This window comes from Dunckerocampus dactyliophorus, chromosome 12 (assembly GCF_027744805.1).
Source record: "Dunckerocampus dactyliophorus isolate RoL2022-P2 chromosome 12, RoL_Ddac_1.1, whole genome shotgun sequence".
NCBI classification, from domain to species: domain Eukaryota; kingdom Metazoa; phylum Chordata; class Actinopteri; order Syngnathiformes; family Syngnathidae; genus Dunckerocampus; species Dunckerocampus dactyliophorus.
In genome coordinates, this window is record NC_072830.1 from 23,715,856 (window position 1) to 23,743,398 (window position 27,543).

A 27,543-nucleotide genomic window follows, 5' to 3' on the forward strand; every position below is an offset into this window, starting at 1 on the left:
GTCTTCAGATGACAAATCCGGAAGTTGGTGACGTCTCAGAAAAACAAAGATGGCAGGAATGGGAAGCAGTAACTACTGGGAAGGTAAGATATTTTAATTTAACTTTGAACTGAAGTATACCGTCTATCAACCACTCTCACGATTGTATTAAAATGCCTTTTTGTGTGTTAGCGTGTTAACGTGTCGTGCTTACGTGTCTCCAATACCTGATGCCCACCAGCTAGCAAACGAACCGCTAAGAAACTTGAACGTATTTCTAGTCTGTCAATAAATGAAAGACTCTGACATCAACGGATTTGTCATTCGGACTGTCACACACATTACAGCTAACACATGTGATGTGTTTTATAAGAACAACACCTTAGTTGTATTCACTAGTTTCAGTATGTTCGAGTTTCAAACGGTGCGTGTCTTGTGTTTCAGATCTACGAAAACAGGCCAGGCAGTTGGAGAACGAACTGGACCTGAAGTTGGTGTCTTTCAGTAAACTGTGCACCAGCTACACCAGCTGCAGGGATGGACGACGAGGAGACACGTAAGATTATGCTCCTCTTGTTTGGATGATGGCCTAGTTGACTGTGTTTGTGCCTGAATATTCAACAAAGAAATGGTTTGAGTGTGAACACAAAGTCCCAAAAGGTGTTAATTAATGGGCGATTTGATCAGACATGTTCAATAGATGATGGGGATAACATTTTAATATAGACACAGGATTTTCGATATTGGCTTCCTTACCTCGTCCAGCACGTGATTACCATTATCGATGACTGTAGCTGCTCCTGCCTGACGAACACTGCATTTGCAATACAAGTTTTAGAAAAATTGCCAAAATGATGCCTGTGACTCAGAGTGATTTTTTTTTTCCCCAGGTGTGACCACGACAGGTCGGAGTTTAGTTTAGGTTTTCCTTAGTTTTCATGTTGTTTTCTGTTTTGTTGTCTTGTTTTTGTGTTTTGCTTCCTGTTTGTCACACTAAGCAGGTGCTTTGCTGAAAAGTGTGTGCAGCAGTACCTGTTTGTCATTAGTCAGTGTTACTATTCAAATGGAACCGCATTAAGCACAACGAGCAAAACACTAAACAGTCATTACAAATTGTATTTACAATCCAATGGTGCAGTTTGATGAGTTCACACTCTTGCACCGATAAAACTATCGGCAGAAAAAAACATACTGATATACAGTTGGCCATCGTTTATTGCGGTTAATTGGTTTCAGACCAGACCAAGTGAATTTCTGTGAAGTAGGGTTCAATATTAATAACTAGAATATTTTCGTAGTTCGAGCATAGAAAACTTCTTCTATGGGTTTCTAAATACGTTTTTTTTTATACCATTATTAGAGTCATGTACAAATGAAACAACAACCCTATAGTTCGTTTTACTCTCCTATTATTTTTGTTTGGTGCTGCACAGGCTATGGGATCACTGCAGGGACACAAGAGACGGCCATGGCTTTAAACATTTAAGCGAGCTTACTAGTTAGCAAACAAAATAAATGTGATTTTGGTTGAATTTTATTTCTACAATAGGCCGCACTTTGGACACCGCTGCTCCATATGAACTGTTCAGTACACTGGTCAAACTGTGTACCCATTAGTCTTATCATAAAAGACCAAATAGTGGTGTACAGAGGAACCTTGGTTAGCGTTGTTACTCCCTTCTAGAAGGTCCGACTCAAACTGAAACATTCTCTAACCAAATACATTTTTCCATAAGAATGAATATAAATCCAATTAATCCGTCCTAGATAGCCAAAAATGTTAACACTAATCACATATTTTTAGTTTTACAATTATTGTTTTAAATACAGAAAAGGTGTTTCTTACCTTCTTTGTCAAAATGCACCTCCAACTTTATTTGGCTCCCTTGTGGATTATGATTGTGGGTTGTTTTGCAGTCATGATCAAATGTAAAGCAGAGACTTGTAGCGTAATCGTGTTAGCACAGAACCACAAAGTCAACCCCTGATGACGTCACAGATGGGCGACGGAGCTGACTTCCTGTTCTGGTTTCAGGCTTCATTAGCACGCTAATAGGCTGAGCGTTTTGTGATTTAAAAAAAAATACATCAAGAACACAGTTGAACCAATGCAGTGGCGGCCATCTTGTTTACGTATGTGTTCCACAGCGGAAGAAGATGCGAGCATCTTCATCAACTTCATGTCAAAAATGTGATCCCTGAGAGTCCACATTTAGAATCCAATAGCATTTTTGCTTGTATTCTTTCAGATGGGAACTACTAAACAGTAACAGTACGGTTATTTAATTCAGTGCTTACAGAAGAACTGATTTTCAACAACTTTTATAAAGTACCAAATTATCACAGCTATTAAATTTACAATTATTCTTTATTTGTCTTTCCTTTCTTCACCAGGTCTGACACTACACCGTTGCTCAACAACTCTACCCAGGACAGGATGTTTGACACCATGTCGGTGGAGATGGAGCAGCTGCTGGCCAAGGTAAGTAAAATGTAATTAAAAAAAAAAAACATGGTCAAGTTGGAAATGTTCCAACATAGATTAGCATTAACAGGGATAAACTGGAATATTGAGGACACGACCCCTACACGCACTATACTTTTATCTCATGATGTGTACTGATCAAATTATATTATGTATTATGCAATTACTTTATTCTTGTATAATCATCATCACATATTTTAGCTTTGAAAGTACTGAAGCTAGGTGACGGTGACACAAAAAATATTATTATATACACCATGAAACATAATTGCTGTTTTTAACAGAACAAAATGCTCATATTTGTCCACTTTATATGAGTGATGTTATATGTATGATGTAACATCCCAAATTACCAGTTAATTCTAGAAATTCCTGTTATGGCCAACTCTGAATGTGCAGTACCTATCAAAAGCTTAGCATTTTTCATTTAATACCACAAGAAAATGTGTCCACTTTATGTCTGGCGAACCATACTGTGGGAAGGGTCTGGAAGTGTATCGGAATATTGCATCCCTGATCACATGAGTTAAGTATAGATATCCTAGTACCTAGGTTCCCAAAGTGAGGTACGCCAATTGTAATGGGGGTATGTGAATAAAAATGAAAAACAATTACCGCATAGCACTCGCAATTATAAGTGTTATGAGTAAGTTTGATGATTATTGTGTACATTAAAGTGTTTAATGTTTAAGATTTAATTTATAGCTATTGGTGTTCCAATCCCTGAAAGCCGCAGCGGTGAGCACCTGCCACCGTGAGTGGGGATTCCTCTCTAAAATCAGGCTTTATCGTTGGTTGTATGTATTTTTGTAGTTCAGATACTGCTTTGTCATGATTGTTAAACATTCCCCTTCAATTTGGTAATAATTTAATATGCGGATTTAAACCACAGCCATCATGAGTGGACTAAAAAAAGTCATGCTCAAATTCAACCCTTTCAAACGGAAGGACGCAAACATCAGACTGGAAGAAAAGATATGTAGAATGATTACTTATCTATTTATCAGGGCTAATGTGAAACTTGTAACCATGAAAATACAAGATTTTGACCAGGAATTACCGTACTATAAAATGAATAAACCAATTAATTATCTTCAATATTTCTAAAAGAGATGTAGGATGAGTACAAATCTATTTTTTCAGCGCTCATGTCAAACTTTTATCAAAATGTGACCATGCAACATAAACATTCTTGACCCGGAATTACTATAAAACGAATTAATCAAATTGTGTTTAATATTTCAAGATAAAAAAGGTGTATCTTTTTTTTAAGTGTGCAGGAGTAGGGGGTACATGGCTTCAGGTCAAATGTCTGAAAGGGTACGTGACTGTAAAAAGTGTGGGAGCCACTGTCCTAGGATGAAATGCACATCTGTTAGTACATCAAGCAAATTTTCTGTATGGTTCTTTAGCATGTACACTGGACTACAATGCTTTGTTCTTTTTTTTTCCCCCCCACATGTGTTTCCTGCACTACTACATACCTATAACTATAATATGTTTGTCAGCTGACAGCAATAAATGACAAGATGGTGGAGTACACCAACGCCCCGGGCACAGCGTCTCTGAATGCTGCACTCATGCACACGCTCCAGAGGCACAGAGATATCCTACAGGTTTGTCAGTCTTTGAATCACCTCATCTACAGTATTTATGTTGAAGAGCTTAATTAAATTCATAAATCAAGGGCCTTGACACTTGTAAAGTGGGATGTATTTAATGGTTCAATGTTTATACATGTTATTCTGTGTCGCTTTGTTTTCCCAACACAGGATTACACACACGAATTCCACAAAACCAAAGGAAACTTTTTAGCCATTCGGGAAAGAGAAGACCTTTTAGGATCTGTCAGAAAAGACATTGAGTAAGTAAAAGTTCCACCGCCTTTTGTCATAATGATGGGAATATGATACATGTCCAAGTGAGTTAATCCTCGTTCCTGACACTGCCTCGTGATTGCATTTGTTATTTGCTGGAGGTATGCACCTGAAAGATGTTTTCCCCACTAAGACCCACAACTCAGTCCGGCCTTGTATTGAGAAAGCGTCCTCTCCCCAGATTGCCTCAGTTGTGAGTGAGTGTATTGAAATGTGATGGTTTAGAGAGTTCCCTCAGACCATGACTCTTGTCATTTGCTTTGTAATGGCTTATTGATCCGTAAGGCACAGCGGCGAACATACGGCGAACACTGCGGGATTCCTATCGATTGCCTCCATCCATTTAGTATGCAGACTTCCTGCAGCTGCCTCACACACCTGCTCAGGCTTTATGCAAAATAATTCCAACTTGTAACGTGGACTCACTGTTTGCAACACAAGTAATTCAACCTTTGATTGGTGCACTGCAAAGATGTGTCCATGCTAATGGTTGGTCAATACACACAAGCAATCAGAATCTACGTGGTCGTAAACTGTGTCTCATGAGGTCAGCACTACATACAACGCTTCAATATTCTCATTAAATGACATTACTGAGGTGTACCACTGTGTCCGCTCATAAGGTCAGTGCTTATGAATGTAATGCAGACAAAAGAGCGTGTGTTGCTGCCTAATGATTACTACTGTAATGTAGTGGGCTGATGCTAACGAACAAACCCTATAAGCTCACTGGCTGTAATGATAGGGACGCCGACACAGTCAAATGATATCTGGCATTTTAACATAATGCTCATTTTGCAACAACAGTGCCAGTGAGGTATTACTTTTATTATTGTGGTTTCTGTTTGCAGTGATGTAGAATTGTACGTTGTGCTCTCTCTTATGGTTGTCTTCCGCTCATGTAAGCAGAACTCAACCGAAATGTTAAAACCTCTGCTTGATACATTGGAGTGCTGCTCCACTGCAAACTACAACCGCAATGACAAACTGACAAATGTGAACTCCTCCAGCTGGCTGCACGGTGGCCTCGTGGTTAGCACAGTCAGGAGATCGGGAAGATCTGGGTTCAAATCTCCGTTGCGCATCTCTGTGTGGAGTTTGCATGTTTTCTCCGGTTTCCTCCCACATTCCAAAAACAAGCATGTAAGGTTAATTGCAGACTCTAAATTGCCCATAGGTATGAATGTGAGTGTGAATGGTTGTTTGTCTATATGTGCCCTGCAATTGGCTGGCAACTAGTCCAGGGTGTACCCCGCCTCTCACCCGAAGTCAGCTGGGATAGGCTCCAGCATACCCCCGCAACCTTAATGAGGATAAGTGGCATAGAAAATGGATGGAGCTCCTACAGCAGCTTTGACAGTATTTAATTTTACTGCTGCAGTTATCTTTTTGTTCGACAGGGGGCAGTAGACATCATGGCCACTAGAGAAGCCTGCTCAGGATGCATTTCACATGAGGGTTTTCTTATATGTATCAGAGCTGTTTACCCTAATATTGATTAGAAAATAGCCACAGTGTCATTTATTCTAGCTGCAGGACAGTTTAGCAAACACTGCATCAGCAATTTGTATCTGACACTACGAATAGCTGATCCTAAAAACAAAATCAATTCCTGCGCACAGAAACACGTGCTGTTCCATTCATAAGAGCAGCATGAAGCAGAGCTGAACTCTGCGTTGCTGCTGTCTAAATGTCAGCAACAAAAGTGCAGCATTGGTGCCCTTTTAAAAAGCCTTGCTTCAGCCCTGCTGGTTGGATGTCCCGACTACAGTGAGTGCACTACAACAGTGCACCTTTTTGGGTGGTTTGCTGGGAATGAAATGGATGCAGTTGCCGTATAGTATTCACTTACATAATTGTTTTTGCGCCACCCCTCCAAATCACCTTTTCCTCTGCTTGCTCTTTGTTTTGCTCTAACTTAGCAGGAGGGTGGGCCTGTGTTAAATGATCCAAAACCAATGAGAGCGCAGTGCCTATCAGCTGTTAATGGCTGCTGATGGATGAATTGCATCGTGGAAATGGGTGTGTCTTCTTGGCTGTGCAAATGTAGCAGCAAGCCATTCACAGTATTCACACCAATGTAAGCCGTCCTTATGTAAATGCACTACGGCTGTACTGACTACATGGATTTGCATTTTTCCTTACAGAACAATATAAAGTCTACCGTATTAATCTTCAGCTCACGGCTGTATGCAAAAGTGGTGTCTATTTGATTTAAAGGCGGTGCCCCTTTATGCCTCATATTTATTATTTATGGGTGTTTCAATTCTTTGGATCATGGTAATGAGGGGAATATAAACCAGGGTTATCTTGTTAACGGAGATCTACCGTTGTGCACCCAGAAAAACTGCAGCATTCCGTCCATCATTCCTTTTTATCTAAGTCATGTTATTTGTGTGCGCACTGAGGTCAAGCAACGATTTTCTTTTACAGAGCACTTGTGCATTGACATTTGTCAAAAGATGTAAAGCCAGTCAACTCAAAGAAGAAAATGTCTCTCAATTCAAACTCAACTTTTCTAACTTTTACTGCAAGAAGTGATGTAAAAGATGTAGTGATGGTATCAGCATCACTACATTATTATAGCACTTAGTGAGATCCAATCAGATTACTGTGATCTCTTCCCTGATAATGCTCACAGCCACTATGTGCCACATTTGAATGGTTTTAGTCTGAGGTCATTCTTTATGCTTGGCACAGACTCAAGTGAACAATTTTGTCTCTGCTAGATGAAAATCCCACATCTCCACTTTATCCGTATCTCCACTTTATGAGAATTTTGACTTTTTTGTTTTATAACACGATTCTCTGTGTTGTCCTGCATGTCCTGTTAAAAGTTTGTAGCGAAACAACCAATTAAAACATGTTTTATAAAACCGTATTTATAAGTATCTCCATCTGAATCAGAACTGTATAATAATTGCTGGTGGTGTTTTAATGAAATATGTTCCTGTAAGACACTTTTATTGCCCCGGAAAGAAATAAGGGTGGCAAGTTTTTCATTGGACGGCAGTTTGTACAGTGCAGTGGAACCTGTCAGGTTGGTTACAGTCTGGTACGCAGGTCGATCCCGAAAATGTTCATATTTCAAATATTTTTTGCGCAAGTAAATAATGGAAATCAATATGCATGAATTTAAATATGCAAGTTTCTCCATATAAAGACGAAACGCAACTCACGTTGCGGTGTACATTAGTTTGAGTTTGCCATAGAGTGCTGGGCAAGCTAGACAGAGCCATTTGTACTTTTGTACTGTGTGAGATATGAGAAATTATTATTGGTTATTATTATATTGGTTATTTTCTAACGACTAATCTTTATAATTGATGTTGTCGATTATGTCGACTAATCGTTGCAGCCCTAGATGCCACGCAAGGCGTCAGCAAACTGTTATAGCCAATCTCACGAGACTGCCGCTCAGTGAGTATTTGAAGGACTAATGCCACACTCTGAGTGTGTTTTGCTTTTTGTTTGGCTTTTTTGGAACGTCATCCCTTTTGGATCCGCTCTCTTTGTTGTTTGAAGTCACTGCTAATCCAAGTGGACGTTTCATCTTGCTGTAGCTACTTCACATTAAAGCCTCTCCACCGGTGAACCACAGGAAGCCTTTTACTGTAAAAGAGATGCATGGAAGTGCAGTGGTATTGGCGCCGACTGCTATCTGATAGAAACCGGTCGACGCAGCAGTTATGCCAGGCTTTTTTTTTTTTCAGGAATGTTGTAAGTGATGTTAAAAGAGGAGGTCACAATGATGAGCTGGAAGTGTCCACTGTCCAGAACATATGATCTTCTATCTTGCGTGAACACTTGAGGACTTGTAATGAAAACTCCTCAAGGTCGATTCTTCACTAAACTTCTGGTGTATGATAGTGACCCCACCCTGAAGAGATCCACATGCCACTTTCTTTAATTATTCACAGCATCACCCAGTGGCAACAGGAAACGACTCTCAGTTGGGACACACTCAACCTATTGTGTCCTTGGTAGTCTCTTGTTAGAGATGTGTGGGGATTGAAACATCTGTTCAATGCCTTTGACTCAGAGGACATGCAATGACTTTGTCATTACTTTTTTTAATTACAGAAATATGTCTAATATGTCTCTGCTTCCTTTGTAGGATGTACAAAAGTGGATCTGGTGTCAACAACAGAAGAACAGAGCTGTTTCTGAAGGAACACGAGCACCTGAGAAAGTAAGTTCCCACCTTGTATAGTTTTAGTTGTCCTATATAAGGTAACTTCATGTTTTCCCACAAGACCTTCCCTTTACCTTTCTGGTAAAGGCGAGACTAAAAGTAGCTTAAATTGTGGCGAATGGCGAAAAAACGTGAATCATTGATACGGCCATAGAAATGTCTATTTTTGACACTTTGCTCGTTCCTTGCCCTCTCCAAACCCTCCTGCGAGTTTGGAGCAACATTTGAAATAAAAGTTATTGTTGTAATTATTGGATTAGATGCATCTCCGGAACCCTCCCCCTTCTCTCTTCAAATGCCCGCCACTCGCAACACACTCCAAGAATACAAGACCTAAATATGCCTCAGCCACTTATTAAACACATTTAAAGTATATGTTTGGATAGATACTCACCACAAATGAATGATAATGACTAGGGGTGTCACAAGATCTCGCAAGATTAAACCGTGACAAGAGTTCTCGTTCAGACAAAAACTGTTTCGTGGGCACTAGGCCTGGGATGATAATAAATTAATTAATTAATCGCACAATAAATGAAAATGAACTCGACAGTTTTGCAGGTGTCAATATATTGCCATGTGCATGCGTATCTGTTCTCCTCGTCTCCCGCCTCCAAACAGGCAGGAAGCGGTTTCACTCTGTGCATTGGATTTAGCACCTTGGCAAGTTTGTATCGTAGAACAACGGCAAGAGTGGAGTGAACCCTTTTGTCACTCATACAGTCTCTTTGTCTCGGTGTGTGGAGGCGGGGCCGGTAGCATACTCACAGTCCAGAACAGTGTAGCCTCGTAAGGCGCAGTGCAAGGTAGCATAGTACAAATGAAATTTGTCGATTGCAATATAGTATCATATTTTTTAGATTTTTCGTCTTGTCTCGTGTGCTGAGTGTCTTGTGACAACTCTGATAATGACAGATGATTGATGAACACATGGAATCGGGGTCACGGTGTAGCCAGTCACAGCACACAACTATGGTGCCTTCAAAGACTGAACAAAGTGTGAAAACGCAATACTTGATGAAATTCAGTGAATGAGTATGCTGTATTTCACCTGTATTATCATGTTCTAAGAAATTATTATGGTGACTTATGGTGAATGAGATGTGTGTTCTGCTGGAAAAACTACCTATTTTTGGAGGGGATTTTTTTTTATTTAGTGGATCCCCACACACCCAGAAAAGTGTTGACCAGAAATACAAAATTCTTTTGGCCCGTGGATGTGTGGGGAGCCACTGAATATGCGTCCATCATGTTGTTTTGGGGCACTGGAAATAATAACAAAATTTATATTCTGTCATCTATCACAATAAATATTTGCTTGTTGGCAATGATGTATGGCTGGCAACTGTAAAGCTTGCCCAGTCAACTTGTCTGCCACATAAAAAGTGTATTACAACCTCTGAATGTGATGCAACTTTTTTTCCATTGGCCAAACTCTTGTGCCAGTGCAATGTATCACAGTTCTGACAATAAAATGATCTCATTGAACCACAGCCAGTCTTATAGGGCTTCCCCTGACCGTAGAGGGGAGAGGAAATAGGAGATTGACGGTGCGGATTGAGTTACACTTGATTGATCCTGTTAGTGCCATTATACAGGAAATAATGCCTGAAGAGATCATGTAAAATATGTTATTAACCTGAACAATAGTCTGGAGTGTCACGTATAGGGCACAAATTGAGCACATGATAAGGTCAAGTTAAAATACTTCTCTGAGTTTGTTTTACTCATTGCTTGTGTATTGTTTACGGATAAGTAGTGCATGTAAAGCAGGAGAAAAGTATAAGTAAGATTGACCCATGCTAATTTATTTAAATAGTGGTGGTGTTTACTTATTAGACTGACTTTAAGTGCTGTCTATCTTTGTGCCTTAATCTGTGCTTCTTATCTCTGGCTTTTAGAATTTGTTTCCGTTTTTCCATCTCTTCGCCGTAAAGGTTAGTGTTCATGAATAAACCAGAGCGAAGGAGGCGCAGGTCCATTAAAGGTTCATACTGGAACATCTTAATCATAGTGGTCCTACTTCCTGTCAAAAAGAGGACATTAATGTTTTCCAAAGTGTAATATTTCAGGCTTGTTTTTTTTACATATTGTTAAGATATGTGGCACAATTGCTGATGGCCCCTTTAGATGGATGACTCATGTTGGCTTTGATGTTGTGATTGCAAAGGTTCAGCTGACATGTACTACGTCATAGGTGTGAAATTCCCAGCCCTCGGGCCACATCCGGCCCGGACAGCAATTTCATCCAGCCCACGGGACCATTTGAAAATCAACTTGTACCCGACGATGATGTCGATTGACCTCCAAAACAGATGACTGTTTAGCCAGTTCTTTATTTTTAGATGCTAACAACAGTGACTTCTTAATCTTTAAGTCAAAATTTGTTGTGGATAGAAATAATGTAGTTACATAGAAATGGGAGAGGTCTTCAGCCTTTAATTACACTCAAAATCACATTAGACGGTAACACGAACTGCACATTAAGCGTGACATTGAGGAGTTCTTGAATGGAAACTGCTGATCAACCATGTAATGCAATATGTGCAATGTTGGTTTTACTTAAAGAACATGATCTAAATAGATTTCAGTTAGGTTATAAACAGCAGAGAGCATTGTTGTTTTTGAGCAACCTAAAATGGAAAAAACACTGTTGGAAACAGAAAAGTCAGTTCTTTTTGGACACGCATGACTTTTCATATTCTCTGGAAGGAAAAACCAACCATTTAACAGTCCCACTTGTAGCTGTTTAGAATCTTAAGGGTCTCTTGGGTTTAACCCCCTGTGTCTATACTTAGTTTATTCATTCTGTATGAGGGAATCATTCATAAACACACTTTATTATGCTGTGGTCTAACCTATATTAACAATTAAAATGGCCAAAATAAGATACACTATTTTGTATTTCCACAACCATGACATACATACATTGACACACACTATAAAAGGATTTAATACAACAAACATAAGTAAATGAAAACGTGTGCAAGCGTGACGATAGCTTATAGCATTTTACTGTGACAATTGTCGCAATTGTCACAGTAAAATGCTATTTTGGTTTACAATCTTCAATTTGGAAAAGGTTGAACAAAATGATTATTTTAAATACATGCAGTTTAATTTGTCAAAGAGTCAGATTACTGTTTTTTGGAGACTTTAGACAAGTTAGGTGATTGGAGATGGTCTTTACTTCTTTAACTAAGGACACAATGATGTTACCGTTCTCTGATGTTATTTTTTGTGGACTTCTGGGCCATGATGCGGTGCCAAGTACATATTACTGTTCCTCTTTCCTCCTTAAGTGGCACCGTTCGGACTCTTATTGTTACCATTGGTTATTATACACACTACATTGAGACTGGTGTGAGAAAAATGATAACTTGTTGCCTCTCTGCATATTGTTGATAACTAACCCATCTTCCCTTCCATTTGTAGTTCGGACCGACTGATGAATGACACAATAAGGTAAAATCCCAGATCCCGAAACTTCCTTCATTGGGTTACTGTCCTTCTGTGGTGTAACCAATGAGTCCATCCATATTTCATACCTACTAGTAGGGGCTTAGCTTTCTTATAAATAGCTGATTTTTAAAATGAAATATAAAAAAAACCCAGCTAAAACCGTGGGTAATTTTTAAATAAATAAAATTCTTGAATAAAAAGTCAATAAATTATATCCTATATCATAATTTACCAAGGACATTTTTTTTTTAATTAAGTGAAACATTGTAAGCATGTGCAACGGTAATAGTTGGAACAGTTTGAAGCATTGTTTTATTTGTAGTACAGTTTCTTCTTGGCTGAAGTACAAAATTGTTAGTTCCAGCGTGTAGCTAAACTGTGTGTGCGCGTGTGTATGTGTACACAAGATGATACACGATATTGCGTCGAGTACAGAAAACTACAATGATAAAATATACAATCTAATATAATAGACAAACACTTTTTTTCAATTTAACTGAGTCAGTGTTCTATAACCTAGCATGAATGACCTAAGCATGATGCTTTTAACTGTTGAACCTTTCTCCACAAATTGAAACATCCATCCATCCAGCCATCCATATTCTATGCCACCTTTCTTCACTAGAGTCGCGGGGGTATGCTGGAGCCTATCCCAACTGACTTTGGGAGAGAGGCAGGGTACTTCCAAAATGATAAAATGTTAAATAATTTAACAGTTGTCGTTGCTGCTGCCACTACTACTACTACTACTATTAATAATTTACGGTAACGTGTAGTTATGAAAAGACACAAGAACTAGATTGTAAATTGCAGTAGATTAGTTATGTTTACGCTAAAAGTATTATAGTTCCCATGATGCTTAGATTGTGGAAGCAGGAAGTAGTAAAATAGACGCTTGCATTCCATGTTTTGATAGAAGTCATATGCAGCGATTGTATTTTGATTTGACCAATCTTAAGTAAGTTTGATCAAATGTAGATTTACTAAAGCTTCTGCTTGGACATTAAGACCACAGCAGCCTGTGAACTCCGATCAGGGGGAAAAAAACCAAACATTTTGTTACCGAGTGACACTGAACACCGAGGTAGGTTGGATTGCAAGGTTTATAGTGTGTGTAAAGCACTTAATGTACAGTTCCAATCCTGCCTCACGTAGTGCCACTTCCATATTACGTGTATTATCATTTATAGTAGCGATGCGATAGTTCAGCCTGATTGACTTTTAGCAGACCTGGTCCCGCGAGACAGCATTTCTCCGAACGAAAAATATTGTAAAGTTTTAATTTTGTGAGATCACGTGACCCCCTACTAGTAACAAACTGTCATCCGTTTCTCGTTACATTGTGCCTTTTTTCTCTATTTTTCCCCATTTCTGCTGTTTTTTTTTTTTTTTTTTTAAGTTCATTTCTACAATGTGCCACAGGGCAATAAAAACGAGCTGCACTTTGGGCACTCTTGCGAAGTGTCCTGCACGCCTGTATCTCTGATGCAGCAGCGAATGCGTCGTCTTTAGTTGCCGCTTATATTTGATTGCCGAGTAAACGCATGACACAAGAAACACTTCCTGTCCCTTACTAATCACTGTGTGTTGCATTGTAATTACGTACGCCTTTGTACCGAACTGAACGCAGCATACCGAAAAATTGTAATACATATACCGTTACACCCCTACTTACTAGTATACATATTACTGGTCATCTTCATAAAAATGGGCCTTGTTCATCAATAGTTCTTAAATCTTAAATCCTACTGAAGTATTTTAATCAAGAAGATTGCGACATTCAACAATTCCACAATGGTTTCTATTCCATTTCTATACCATATCTTGTATTATTGTTCAAGCTTTATTTCTTTTTTAAATCAACTGAAACCCAAATCCTGAACCAGGGAGCTTTTATACACATCCAACCTCATAGTGCTCAAAATGCACGTTCCTTTAATGTTGTTGTCTATGCTGAAAATGAACGTAACTTTTACCTTGATGCAATAAATAGCTCCTGTCATTTCACTTTTCTAGAGGTATCATAAATTTCTCCCCCAGTCCTCGTTCCTTTCTCCTCCCCTCAGGTCTGCCCAAATTACAAATATATTGGATCTTGGAAACGATGGCTCCTCTGGGACTGGCTTCTACAGCAGTCTTGATTAGTGGCTTTTGTCACTGAAATAGCAAAGTGCTAGCACACAACCACATACACACACACGCCGCACATAATTTTTTAACAATTTAACTATATATCTCTCTCTCTCTATCAATATTTTATTCTACTTGGCTGCCTAGCTTGATAGCTCATGTTGCTGGAAAATAGTGCAGTTGGAAGCTAAAGTGCACTGTGCTTTTTCTATAGATTTCTACAAAATTCTCATAACACAATGCTTAATAACTGATTTTTACATGTTTGTTACTTTTGTTTTTACCAGTTCATCTTCCTTCTTACCTTCAGTTCACCACAGTAGGTTATCAAGTTTTAAATTGAACGCATTGATTTTGGTAACCATTGAAGTTAAAGTGGATTTGGTAACTGATTCCACCATGCTTCAGCTCTAATTTCCATGAGACTATTCACACTGAAAGAAATCCTGTTGGAAGTTGCTGCTGTCAGCAAGTGTCACTACCTGACTGAGGAAAACATGATACCTCCCCTCCTTCACATTGCCTGTGGACTTTACTGTCCCCCTCAGCAGGTTCCTCCCTCAGGGAGATGTACAAGCTCGCATAACACAACACGACACAGGTGGTACTGCGACTGTTTTTGACATGCTGCTCTTGAACGCTGCCTGCCAACAGTTAAGATTACCATAACTTTGTTTTAATGCTTCCTGGGGGAGGCTGCCTTAGTGGGATAGAAGTTGGTCCCCTGTGAGCAGTGCTTACAGTTTGTTCGCTTTGGATTCAAAACAGCTGTAGTGAAAAATTTACGCGCTTAATGTTGGTAAGACTAAGTCGTCTTTCGGCTTCTAAATAAACTAAAATTAATTAATTTTATTGATCATATTTGATTAACAGTAACTCATGCTTTTTTGCACTTCTCTTGGTAGTATTGCCATGGCGACCAAGGAGAATATGACATCCCAAAGGGGCATGCTGAAGTCCATACAGAGCCGAGTCAACACGCTGGCCAGTATCCTTTTTATGCTGTAGACCAGTGGTCACCAACCTTTTTGAGACCAAGATACGTACCTGGGTGTTGGTGTCAACATTTCAGCCTTTTCTTATTGTGTCCTTTGCTCTAGTTTTACCATTTTTGCTGCTTTTTATATTTTATTTAGTTTCTGCAGTGATGCAATGACAAATGAGCCACGGTCCGCCAATGGCCCCTGAGCCGCACTGTGGCCACCCCTACTTTTGTGGCTCTTCATTGGGGTCGGGCTTGTGGCGTCTACTCTATAAGCAGGCTTCAACTCGGCTTGTTGGCTCAGTGTCGTGGGCGAGCGAGCACGGTGGGGGGAGAGAGAGACTGGTCAATGCGTTCCAATAGTACTAACAAGCCACCGCTCCAATTTTGGAGGTGCACGTCTATGGAGTTATATTTGTGCCTTCATTTTGAGGTAGCAAAGGCAGATTGTGAGCCATATTAACGTGCAATAACTACTGATGTGCGCACAAGCACATCGCTGCGCTCTGTCACTCACTCTCTCTCCCTCGCTTAACTTGCGAGGTGACGCGATCCAATGTACGTGCGCTGATACCTCCGGTCGAGTTTAGTGTACTGGGCTCCTGGCTGGAGCTTGCAGGTTGCGTGCCTGCAGGCCGGCGTACGGGCGTGTTAAGAGGTCAAAATGCATGCCTGTGGGTCACTCTCCAGGAGGAGAGGGCACTGATGTAATAATGCATTTTTTTCCCTAATATTCTCATGATTGACCGGCAAAGTCTCAAAGATCGACCAGTTGCTAGTGGTTTGAAAATTGCTCACTCTATGGTGTTTTTTCAAAAATTTATTAATTAATAAGCTGTTTTGTGATTATGTTTTTGGCCTAAATGACGCATTTTCAAGCATAAATGTTGTAAATGAACCAAAATACAAATACAGTTTAAGGCAATACAAGATGTTGATGAACTGTAGTCTACTGGCCTCTAGGTGTCGAAAGTAACATGCACCAGACTTGTTCGCCAATGACAGGCTATTATTTTATAATTATTTATCGCACAATAATAATGATGATGATAATAATATTCATCCTCATCAACATAATAATAACATGGGCTACTTTTGTGACCGTACTCCAGCTCTGAATCCCCAACGGCACTTCCTGTCTACACGTCCAAAAGACATTTATTGAAACACACATGAGCACATGAGTCTTATTTATGTCTGAAATAGGTTATTTTCTCTAATTATATGTACTATATTGGGCAATATGAGTACAAAGGTGGCTATAGGGGTGCTGTTTCATGTCTGGAGGGCTCTAATAATGGTAAAAGTCATACTTAGAAAGGCATCAACAGGTTTTCCATGACCTAACTATGAAAATATTCAGTTTATTGATAGGGCTGTCAAATGATTAAACATTTTAAACAAATTAATCACAGTTTTCGATTGAATATGTGCTAGAATACCTTCATCATTCAGAATCAGCTACTTATCACAGGTAACTGACACGACTTCCTTCTCATTCATACCCGCAGCGCCACGGCGCTTTTACACAGTCGGACGCCGAGCGTCTCCTGACTTCGATGGGGAAGCTTAGAATGCTTTGTTCCACTGTGCAAAACTGGACGGTCATTGGATAAATGCTGGGCTCTGTCCTTTGTCTATGGGGCAGTGGGCTGGCATGATGATTGGATGAACTGTATGAGGCGGAATCTCCTTTTGATTGACAGTGAAATGAGCAAATCAGTGAAGTATAAACCTCCACGGAGAAGTTTTTCATTCCGTTGTTCTGAACTCAGACTTTGCCAAGCGTTGTTTTTGGCGCCTCTTCTGTCTCTCTGTGGCTTCTTTCCCCAACGAGCAGCGGCAGCTGCGAAGCTTCTCCACCCGTCACGATCACTCACACTCACAGCCACTCACGCCTCAGCTCCAGCTGCTAGCAAGCTGCACATCATGGCAGATACTACAATTTACATATGAATAAATAAACACATTTATGATGTAGGCTGGAAAAAAATGAGCTTCCCCTTCTTGAATGACCAGCAGCCACCACTCGTGTACAGATGATCAGCATAGCATCAAGGATTAACATGTTATGGGCTGCCTAGCTAAAATCTGCACAAATTAACATTGGAGGTACAGTATGTGAAACTAAAATCGATCTTGTGTTTTGTTTTTAAATGTGAACATTTGAAATCGTCCTTAATTCTTTGCTCTCCAAGACCGTTTTCCAGCCATCAACAATCTCATCCAGCGAATCAACCTCCGGAAGAGACGGGACTCGCTCATCCTCGGCACTGTGATTGGCGTCTGCACCATTCTCCTCTTGCTCTACGCTTTTCACTGAATATTATTAAAGCAGAAGATGGATCTTTTCATTGTAGTGTAGGACTCCCAGGATAGTGATCCGGTGGTTGAGGACCCTGGAGGCTCCTGAGCACAAAGACAGTAGGTTCACTTCAACCACCAAACTCCACCAACGGGAGCTACTGAACTTTGTATCTAGCTTTGGGACAGATGGACTACTTACTTTTGGGTGGATCATTCCCATCAACAAGACACAGGAAACAAAAGTACTAATTTTAAAAATGTATATTATAATAACACACTCAAAGAGACATTGTACCAAGAAATGGATGGAGAAACATTTGATTGTGTTTTTTTTTTTTATTTTGTTTTTTTTCTTCCACATTGGGAATATTTTTATTTGAATGGTCCTTTTTAATTGATGGTGCAAGATGAAAAGCTCATTCCGGGCTTTTAAATGTGAGTCAATAAATTATTCATATCCACTTATTTTGAACATCCTGTGAAACTCAACACCTAAAATGTATGATGTTACAATTTTCGTCAATCATAATTCATTATGGCAAGTATTTGTTTATTCATGAAGACAGAACGCATTGGAAACATCTTCCACGCCAAATCGAATGATGCACAGTACCATCAGTCAGAGGAAGTCCATTTAGGTGCCTTACAATCTTTGTTTATATTTTCTTCTCCTTTTTTACAAATCATCTCCTTCATCTGTGTGCCATTTGAATAAGCAGTTGTCTCCACTCTTTACCAGATAACTTCACGACAGTGTCACATACCTGCTGTTCTTTTGGAGCTGTTCACTGAGTCAATGAAGATCATCCAGGTCAAAGGTTACATGGCCAGGTCAGTCGCTTCAAAAGAGACTTAATAAATTCTGTTCTGGGCTCCTCAAGCCACATCGTAGATGAGATGAGACAAATCAATCAGGACCACATGAAATACTGTATATATATTTGGTGACTGGTCAACTGAACAATTGAATCCGCATATCAATTAGCTGATGTATTTTAATATGTAGTGCACTCTAAATTTGAAGTTATCTATCCATTTTACAAATTTCTATACCATTTATCCTGTTCACTGTGTAAGGTGAGCTGGAGCTTATCCCCACTGACTTTGGGTGAGAGGCACGATACACCCTGGACTGAGACTAGTCAATCATAGAGCTAAAAATGTGATGGTGACCAAAAATTTAACTAATTGTGACAAAGGACGGCAGTACACGCATCTCTGTCATGGCTACTTGGTATAATATGGCAATACGTTAACAATAACTAAAAAAAGAACAATCTATACCTAAAGACGTGCTTCATGTACACTGCATGTCTGTGTTGTCAAATGGCGAGTGGTTGCCAATGAAGTTTCCACCATATACTGAGCATTATTATATGTGGGCTAAAATGCAGTGCAGGTGTCATCGCTAGTTACCATCTTGCATTGCATCTTATTGAATATTAACCTGATGCAACCCAAGGCGGTTGAGGTTAGAAGTACATGCTCTGTGTCACCTGTCGGCTAGTAATAACAATAATCAACCTTGTTATGCCAGGCGTTTTTCATTAAGCATATGTGATGCATGCAACCAGGGTAAAAAAAAAAAATAATACGGGTACTTTTTTTTTTTTTTTTTTTACATTGAGCACAATTTGTCAGCTCACACTTTCTAATGTGTTTTAGTCTCCCTTAAATCACTGACTCATTAGTGTTTTTAGTGTTAACTTCACAATGTTACCTTAACCATTCCCATTGTCTTCTTTGGTTCATTCATGGTTCATTTGTGTCTCTGTGATGTGATTTTCACATTTAGCATGCACAGTAAACGACAGTGGAGGTGTGGAACAAACCCTTTCCCAGGCTGACATATGTATAAAATATATATATATATTGTATAAACTCAATTATTTGTTCACATAACTCACACAGAACAATGTCTTCTTCCTTTGTGTAAGTCAAGATCAATTAAGCTGAAATCTGATTGGTTAAAGAAACAGCTCCATTGCTAATACTGTTTAAGTGACATAGGCCAGCACTACTGATTTTGAAGGCCCTAGGCAGATTACATTCACACAACACATAGAAGCTGAAATCTGATTGGACAAAAAAAAAAATCGAACGTACACATATTGGAAGCAGTGCAGCCCAGTGACTCACTGCAAAAAGAAGAAAATAGACTGTTGGGACTAAATTGATACAATTTCCTTGAACAAATACTAGAATTTAAGTTGTAAACATACTGTAGGTCACTGCTTCTGATAGTGTTTAGGCCAGCAGGGAAGCCCTTGCTGGCCCTGACTGCACACCACTGGTAAACAAGCACCACAACAGTTTCCAAGCCACAGAACATTAGCCATGCATGGTAACATTTATTCCAAACATGCAAAATGTACACCACAAAGATGAAATCTGACACAATCAGTACACCAGGAGAGAAACGGTAATATATGTAAAAAAAGAAATTAAAATATTTTACTGATGATAGTCTGGTGCGAATGCAACACCAGCAGTGTGATCTTAAAAATGCTTAAACGCCACTTAGGATTCACGTAACATGAGTTTTGTACTGAACAAAGTGGATCTTTGGATTAAGGCTGTTTATGGATATTTTGATTAAGAATACATTGCAATGGAGTCTTGTCTAATAAGGTGTTAACAAAGCTACAAAGTCAATATTTCAAGACTTGCGTTTCTGGAATTGGTTGCATAGTTTCATGAATATAGTTTGCAAGGATCTGAGATTATTATTCCTGCAGAGAAAGCATATGAGTGTACCAAAGACTGACCCTGTGCTTTTATTTGCTGTATGTTAACATTGTGTGTATGTATCCCACGTGGACATGACATCGATGACCACCATCTGATGTTAATTTGGATTTTGAAATCGAAGTAAACCTTATGAACACACTCATTTAAAAATACATACATCATGCATACATATTGCGTATATATTTTCCCCTTATGAATACATTTCATACCTACATAAGAAAAACATTCAGTGAAACGGTTGTACATCCATGGTAACATTATCACATGTAGCAGTGAGGATATAAGACAAGTATAAAGGTCATAAACGGATATTAAGGGCACAAGGTGAAGAAGTGGAGCAATAAATTGGGGTAAGGTGCAGCTAATGTATGCTGGAAAAGGATGTAAGTGAAAAGTAGTAAATGGTGCATGTGTCTTTGCAAACACAAAGCAAGAATAATTTAAAGATGATTCCAAATCAGGCATTCAGCAAGAGCTGGACTCTTCATGTACACACATTACTTTTCATTCTTTCAATCAATTTTCAATGTCCACATTCAGGTTTATAGTCCACTGTCCCCTTTGCAGACAACGCAGTCATCTTAACAAACACAGCTGGACATAGCACAGTATAAAATGTACATCTCTAATGCGTCCATGTTTCAGATGACTTTGAATGCAGTAGGAATATAGGATTATATGCTGCTGTCCAACAGGAAAAAGTGTTAGCGCATCCCCGCAGATGTAGAAAAAGTCTTCCGTGCTCACTCATTCATCATCAGCTTCGTTTAGGAGTTTATTCCAACATCAAATCTTGTTGTGCCCCTACTTATCTGAAGCATCTTCTCTTTTCTGGCGTTTTTCTAAGGCTTTTCAGGCCTTAACAGTGGTGCATCAGGGTTGTTTTTTATTATTATTATTTTCAAATTTTGGGGGGTCAAGCAAATGTTAGTGTATTATAATGCATGCAGTATCAATCTCATGAGTTGCCTATTGCTTCCAAAAGGTCATGATGTCATAATTACAATATGATAGAAATAAAGGAAGTATCATCTTTTATGTTTTTGTAAGGGGCTTTTGTTCTTGTTGCATTCGTGTTTTGGCCTTCACGGGGCTGTTTTTGTTTTTCCTTCAGGTCTGGAAAACTGTCAAAGAAAAGAGAGGGGGGAAAAACAGCAATTAACTTTAAAACTGGTTATTTTTAGATAGCTGCACATTCAGCCCATTGCACTTACACAGAGCCAAATCTAATATCACACGCACACACACACACACACAGATGCAAGCTTAAAAAATGTGCTGAGTTTGCACAAACAACAAACATGCTCCTGCTTGTAGGGTGGTCATATATCACCCTGCTGTCATAATGCAACAGCTATCATTTGTTGTTCAACACTTGCTCTGTGAGTGCCAACATATACATCATTGTGAACTCATGCACAGTGGAAAACTCTTCTTGCCCTGAAGAACTACAGATCAAAATTTGATCAGTGTCTCCAATTTCTGACGTCACGCATGCGACTCCCTCTGCACATCACACGTGTGCCATTAAAGTTGATGGTGAGTACATAATGTATTGTTTTTTAATGTTAATGTTTCTTTTTACTAGGGCTGTCAAATTATAAAAAAGTAATCAGATTAAGCACAGTTTTTAAATTAATTAATCATGATTAATCACCATTACCAACCATGTCAGAAATATGCCCATTTTTACTGTATTTAATTAACAGAAAGATAAATGACAGGGCAGGATTATATAGATTTGTATGTATTAACAGCTCCAAATGAAGTGAGTATGTCAATCAAGCTAAAAGATACCACACAAGTGTAAAAAAAAAAAAAATTCTAGTCTCTTAAATAGTAGCAGAACATTTGAGTCACATTTTAAACTCTGTTATTATGAGCAAATGAAGGTTTGCATTCAAAGACATCACATAATTTAATATAAATGTACTTGTTTTTAGTGTATTTTCCAGCATACTTCAATGTAGCAAATTGTACATCTGAATTAGGAGTTACAATATGAGTGGTAAGAATATCCACCTCATGTTTTTGTGTGGGGACGCTCCACTGTGCTTCTGTCGGCCGTCAAAACATGCGCATGCGTTAATTACACTAAAGAAAATAACGTAATTAATTAAATCACTTCGTTACCGCCGTAACGCGTCATTTTTGACAGCCCTAGTTTTTACACTTGTGACAGTCGAAATTAAAAAGCGTCACGTAAATTCAACTGGCCTTCAGTAATCATCACTCATCACCAAAGTTCCATGAGAATGAACCATTTGTTATGATTTATTTCTTTTTGTTATCAGTGGTTAACCTTTTACACATTAAGTCAAAATGGATGTTGATTAAAGTGAACAGAGTTTCCACTGTACCTTATCGATTTTTACATTTTTTTTGGTCTTACTGTACCTGAAAGTGAGACGTAGACGATGATGGCGACCACACCCAGCACGATGGAAACGATACTGAGCAGACGAGCCAGTCGACCAAGCCTCCTGGCCCCGTCCACGTCCCCCGCCTGGAGGCTGTTTCTAGACTGGTGGCACATGGAAACACATGTTATTACCACAGTAAGCAATGCTATGTTCACAAAAGTTCAGGAAACGTAGGTGGGAAATGTTATGTAATATTAATTTTTGATTGATTTCGTAGATTTATTTTATTTGTCTAGTTAAATAACCCTCTCTCCAGAAGTCAGCTGGGATAGGCTCCAGCATACCCACGACCCTAGTGAGGATAAGCGGCATAGAAAATGGATGGATGGATGGTTAGTTAAATAACCCAGTGTGAAAACCACCAATCTTCCAATGAATATGCTTCCACCTGTTAAGGTAATAGACCTTAGACAGACTGCAGGAACTGTCCATGGTGCTTATTATGAATGATTAAAGTAAATGCATTATATAGGTCTGTGGAGAGTCTCTGGAATCCAGGTCATGGTAGCCCACAAAATTTGAATAGCGACAACTGGACTTTCCATATTTTGTCTGTGGTGTGTGTGTCCTTCGGAGGCTATCGTTGCCAGGAGTGACTAGTCAGTCACCTGTTTGGCACCTCTGTCCAACCTTTTGCAGGTAAATTCATTATGTCTTTACAATAGATGTAAGTATTCAGTTCACAATATTTGCATAATTGTGGCCCAGAACCACTGATGCTTTTCGGAAGAAGGCAGGCCAGTAAAATATGACATTCTGTAAAGTCACACAACCTCTCACCTGCAGTTGTGCAACATGAACAGTACAAAGACAGGCCCAAAGAAGTGTGTATTGATCTGGACTCATCTCTCACACATATACACACACACACACACACACACACACACACACACATGCACATGGTCATGTGGCTGCAACAGAGGAAGGCGGCTAAGTGAGTAAATGTTCCTCTTCTCTCTTGTCATTAATAATTGAGGTCCAGGAGCAGCAGCCTGGTTAGTGGGGAGGAACACAGCAAAAGGCTAGTGTGTTTCTTCATAGTCTATTTGGATTAAATTTAAATTGATTGATTGGCATATATAATCTGTATGTCTGTTTACATACGTTGATAGTTTATGATAATTTAGCTTCAAAATCTGAAGTTCTCAAATTTCGTGCACAAATTGGACAAAAAAACAGACCAATTTATTCAAGGACAGTTCGAACTAATAATGTTGTGAATATAGTCTTGGAGGAACACCCAAAGTTGGTTATCTTCTTTTCTCTGGCTTGGTGTTGAGAAGCCTTTAGGGGCTGCTAGCAGGGCTTTCAGACTCACTGTTGTTACATTAAAACCTCCATTAAAATTGCAAACCACTCAATGTGGTCCGATGATCAAATCTGCTCGACGCACGATGGCACCGCTCTCGTTCTTGGGAGCAATAAAATGCATTGGAGCTCATAAATTATAATTGGACTGAGAGTTTACTGTGGTGCATTGATGGGACTGAGTCAGCTCCATTCACACCATTTGCTCCCCGGATACTATCCATTCTTTATCTGACCTCCCGCCCCATTCCTTCCATGGATTCCATGCATACAATCACACAGCTTCACCATCAAAAGAACTCAAGCTACCAAAACTCCTTTGCATAACATCGAGGTCTGTGTAGGGTGCGCCGCTAATTGTCAGCATAATGGTAAATTGTAATGGAACCTTACTCAAGTAGGAACATGCCAACTAAATTTAAGAGTGAGCCAGGCTTGTTTCGATCAGGTTTCACAGTAACCTAATGTAATGTCCGCATAATAACCCCAGAATGCATCTGAGAGTACAAAGCACATTTATCACACTAATGTGGTGAGAGGAAGCCTCTGTCGGATAAACTTTGGCTGATTCATTTGAGAAGTTGAAACAAAGTGCAGACAGCAGTACATCTTAATTGGATGAAAGCACATAAGATAATTTAACATGGAGCACAGTTAACTCATGTCATTGAAACACATTATAAGTCATCATGGGCAACAAAGCAACTAAACGTGAAAGTAGATTAAAATATATGACACACAGCCTCACTGCACTACACTTATCTGGGATTTCAGCTTGTTTACTTGTGCCATCACTTCATAACACTACATCACCACAGTTTTTTATAGTCTTTTTTTTTTATTGTCTTCCCGATCCCATTTTTTTTTTTTTTAATAATAAGCTTTTGTTACAAACATAATAATAGTAATCTCTCATTTGTCGCGGTTAATTGGTTCCAGGCCCAACCACAATCAGTGAATTTCCTCAAAGAAGGATTCCATATGAATAAATAGGGCTGTCAACAATAGCGCGTTAACTGCAGTAAGTAATTCATTCAATTAAATATGCTGAAATTTTTAGCGTCATTAACACATGCGCATCATGTCAAGCCACATCTCTGTTATGAACCACAATAGCGTCCCCACAGAGTCGCGCGCAGTCTGACCCTCTTTAATAACTTTATTCTAGGGATGTCCCATCCACATTTTTGGCTTCCGAAGACTTATATAGTCTTACCTATCCGATCTGATCCTTTTTTTTTTTTTATAATAATGAGCTTTTGTTACAAATATGTGGAATTGAATATAGTTATGAAAATAGCTCTTCAAAGCATTCAAAATAATGCAACCAAAGTATTGCTGAATTTACTTTTTTATTACACAGCATGGCCAACGGTATTTTGGGCTTTTGTAACAAACCTCTGTGAGTCGGGTCCCTAATCCAATAAAAATCCAATAAAAGTCCATCCAATAAAAGATAAAATGGGAGTGCAAAATACTTTTAGGGTAGTACTAATAATTTTACATACAGTTATAGGTCAATTTGTGGTGTGATTTAGAATATATGACATTTTTTAACAAACTCTCTTCAACACAATAGTAATTTATTGACGGCCCGGGTATAAACAATCAGCGGTTAGAGCAGCACTTCTCATGTGAGCTCCCCGCACAATGACACAGCAGTCCAGGCATAGTGAGGGGGAACTACCGCTGTAGCTACGGAGCCGAATATCCAACATCCAACATGAAACTAACTTCACCATGGTACACCGCGGACATGTCTGCTTGGTGGTGTTGTGTTTTCTTCTTCTTGCGGATGGCGGACATGGACATCACCTCATAAGACTAAATCCCTGCAACTTTCATGGCCATCACTTCATAATAGTACATTAATGCAACTTCCACGGGCATCACTTCATAACACTGCATCACTGCAACTTTCATGGACATCACTTCATAACACTGCATCACTGCAAATCTCTTGGGCATCACTTCATAATAGTTCATTAATGCAACTTTCATGGCCATCACTTCATAATAGTACATTAATGCAACTTCCAAGGGCATCACATCATAACACTGCATCACTGCAACTTTCATGGACATCACTTCATAACACTGCATCACTGCAAATCTCTTGGGCATCACTTCATAATAGTTCATTAATGCAACTTTCACGGGCATTACTTCATAACACTGCATCACTGCAACTTTCATGGACATCACTTCATAACACTGCATCACTGCAAATCTCTTGGGCATCACTTCATAATAGTTCATTAATGCAACTTTCATGGCCATCACTTCATAATAGTTCATTAATGCAACTTTCATGGCCATCACTTCATAATAGTACATTAATGCAACTTCCAAGGGCATCACTTCATAACACTGCATCACTGCAACTTTCATGGACATCACTTCATAACACTGCATCACTGCAAATCTCTTGGGCATCACTTCATAATAGTTCATTAATGCAACTTTCATGGCCATCACTTCATAATAGTACATTAATGCAACTTCCAAGGGCATCACTTCATAACACTACGTCACTGCAACTTCGACGGACATTACTTCAGAACACTGCATCAATGCAACACAGCAACTTCCATGCACCGTCCAAGGACATCACTTCATAACACTGCAGTACTGCAACTTTCATGGACATCCTTTCGTAACACTGCATCACTGCAACTTCCATGGACATCACTTCATGAGAGAAAATAAAAATAGGGACTAAAAATACTGCGGTGTCATATTTTTGTTATTTAGAAGGCTACTTTTTGCTTCATGAATAATAATATTAGATGACGTGTGAGACGTATGAGAACGGAAGAAGGTGCGTTCGAAGACGGTCAAACAAAATGGGACAAGTCGCAGCTCACATTAAGCATTCAAAAACCGGGAGATTTCGAACTATATTATTTTTGAAACCACCATCCACCAGTACGAACCTGGACTTTGCTTTTCAGAGACGTTGTGTATCGAACAAATATGCACATAGCATTCAATAAGGTAATGAAATCTTACCTTTATGCATTCCCACATAGTATCAGCATTTGGAACCAAATGTGAGATGAAGGAAAAAGGGTAAAAATACCGTATGCTCTATACAGTAGTACTGTAGTAGTACTGTGCAGTGAAGGACAAAGGTAGAAGGTGCGTTCAAAGCCTGTCAGAAAAAGTGGGACAAAATACCACTCGCATTAAACATGCAAAAACTGTGGGACCTAAATGTATTTATTTAATATAATATAACTTAATATTTTAATATTAATAATAATTCATATTTTCTAGCACCCATACTAACCCTAAACCCCTTCTGAGGTGGCCACCTTACATGCTCCCTGCAAATATCTCAGAACTCATTCACCTGCATGCGCGCACACACACGCACTCTCTCTCACTCTCATCTGTTCACTGAACCCATATTTCACCGGCAAATCTGCAGAGCGTGCAGTAACGCCCTACTGCAGCTCGGCCCTTGCCATTATTGGGATAGGCTGGACTTGGCAGTAAAAACCCATCACTCCCGCCTCACTAATCCTGTAATTGGCTGAACATCTTCAGCGTTAGCTTCACCACCAGAGCATCTGCCGGCCGTCTGAAACAATGCAAGGTCGCTGTTTGTGGTCCCGCTGCCAGTAGATATAGTATAGCTG

General features: G+C 39.3%; 2 protein-coding genes across 2 annotated transcripts in view; one reads left to right on the top strand and one right to left on the bottom strand.

The window, feature by feature from the left end:
- Positions 1-17,882, top strand: gosr1 (golgi SNAP receptor complex member 1). The gene is made up of 9 exons (XM_054793885.1): positions 1-83; positions 424-535; positions 2,374-2,461; positions 3,973-4,080; positions 4,237-4,328; positions 8,459-8,533; positions 11,972-12,001; positions 15,034-15,116; positions 17,309-17,882. Exons 1-9 carry the CDS (start codon positions 50-52, stop codon positions 17,431-17,433), a joined length of 747 nt encoding a protein of 248 aa, XP_054649860.1. The 5' UTR covers positions 1-49; the 3' UTR covers positions 17,434-17,882.
- Positions 17,727-27,543, bottom strand: part of trarg1a (trafficking regulator of GLUT4 (SLC2A4) 1a) — a 13,045-nt gene continuing 3,228 nt past the window's right edge. Inside the window, exons 2-3 of the mRNA XM_054793887.1 lie at positions 22,566-22,692; positions 17,727-21,292 (exon numbers count right to left, since the gene is read on the bottom strand). Coding sequence (XP_054649862.1) covers positions 21,279-21,292; positions 22,566-22,692 — 141 coding nt within the window. The 3' untranslated portion in view covers positions 17,727-21,278. The remainder of the gene's footprint in view (positions 21,293-22,565; positions 22,693-27,543) is intronic.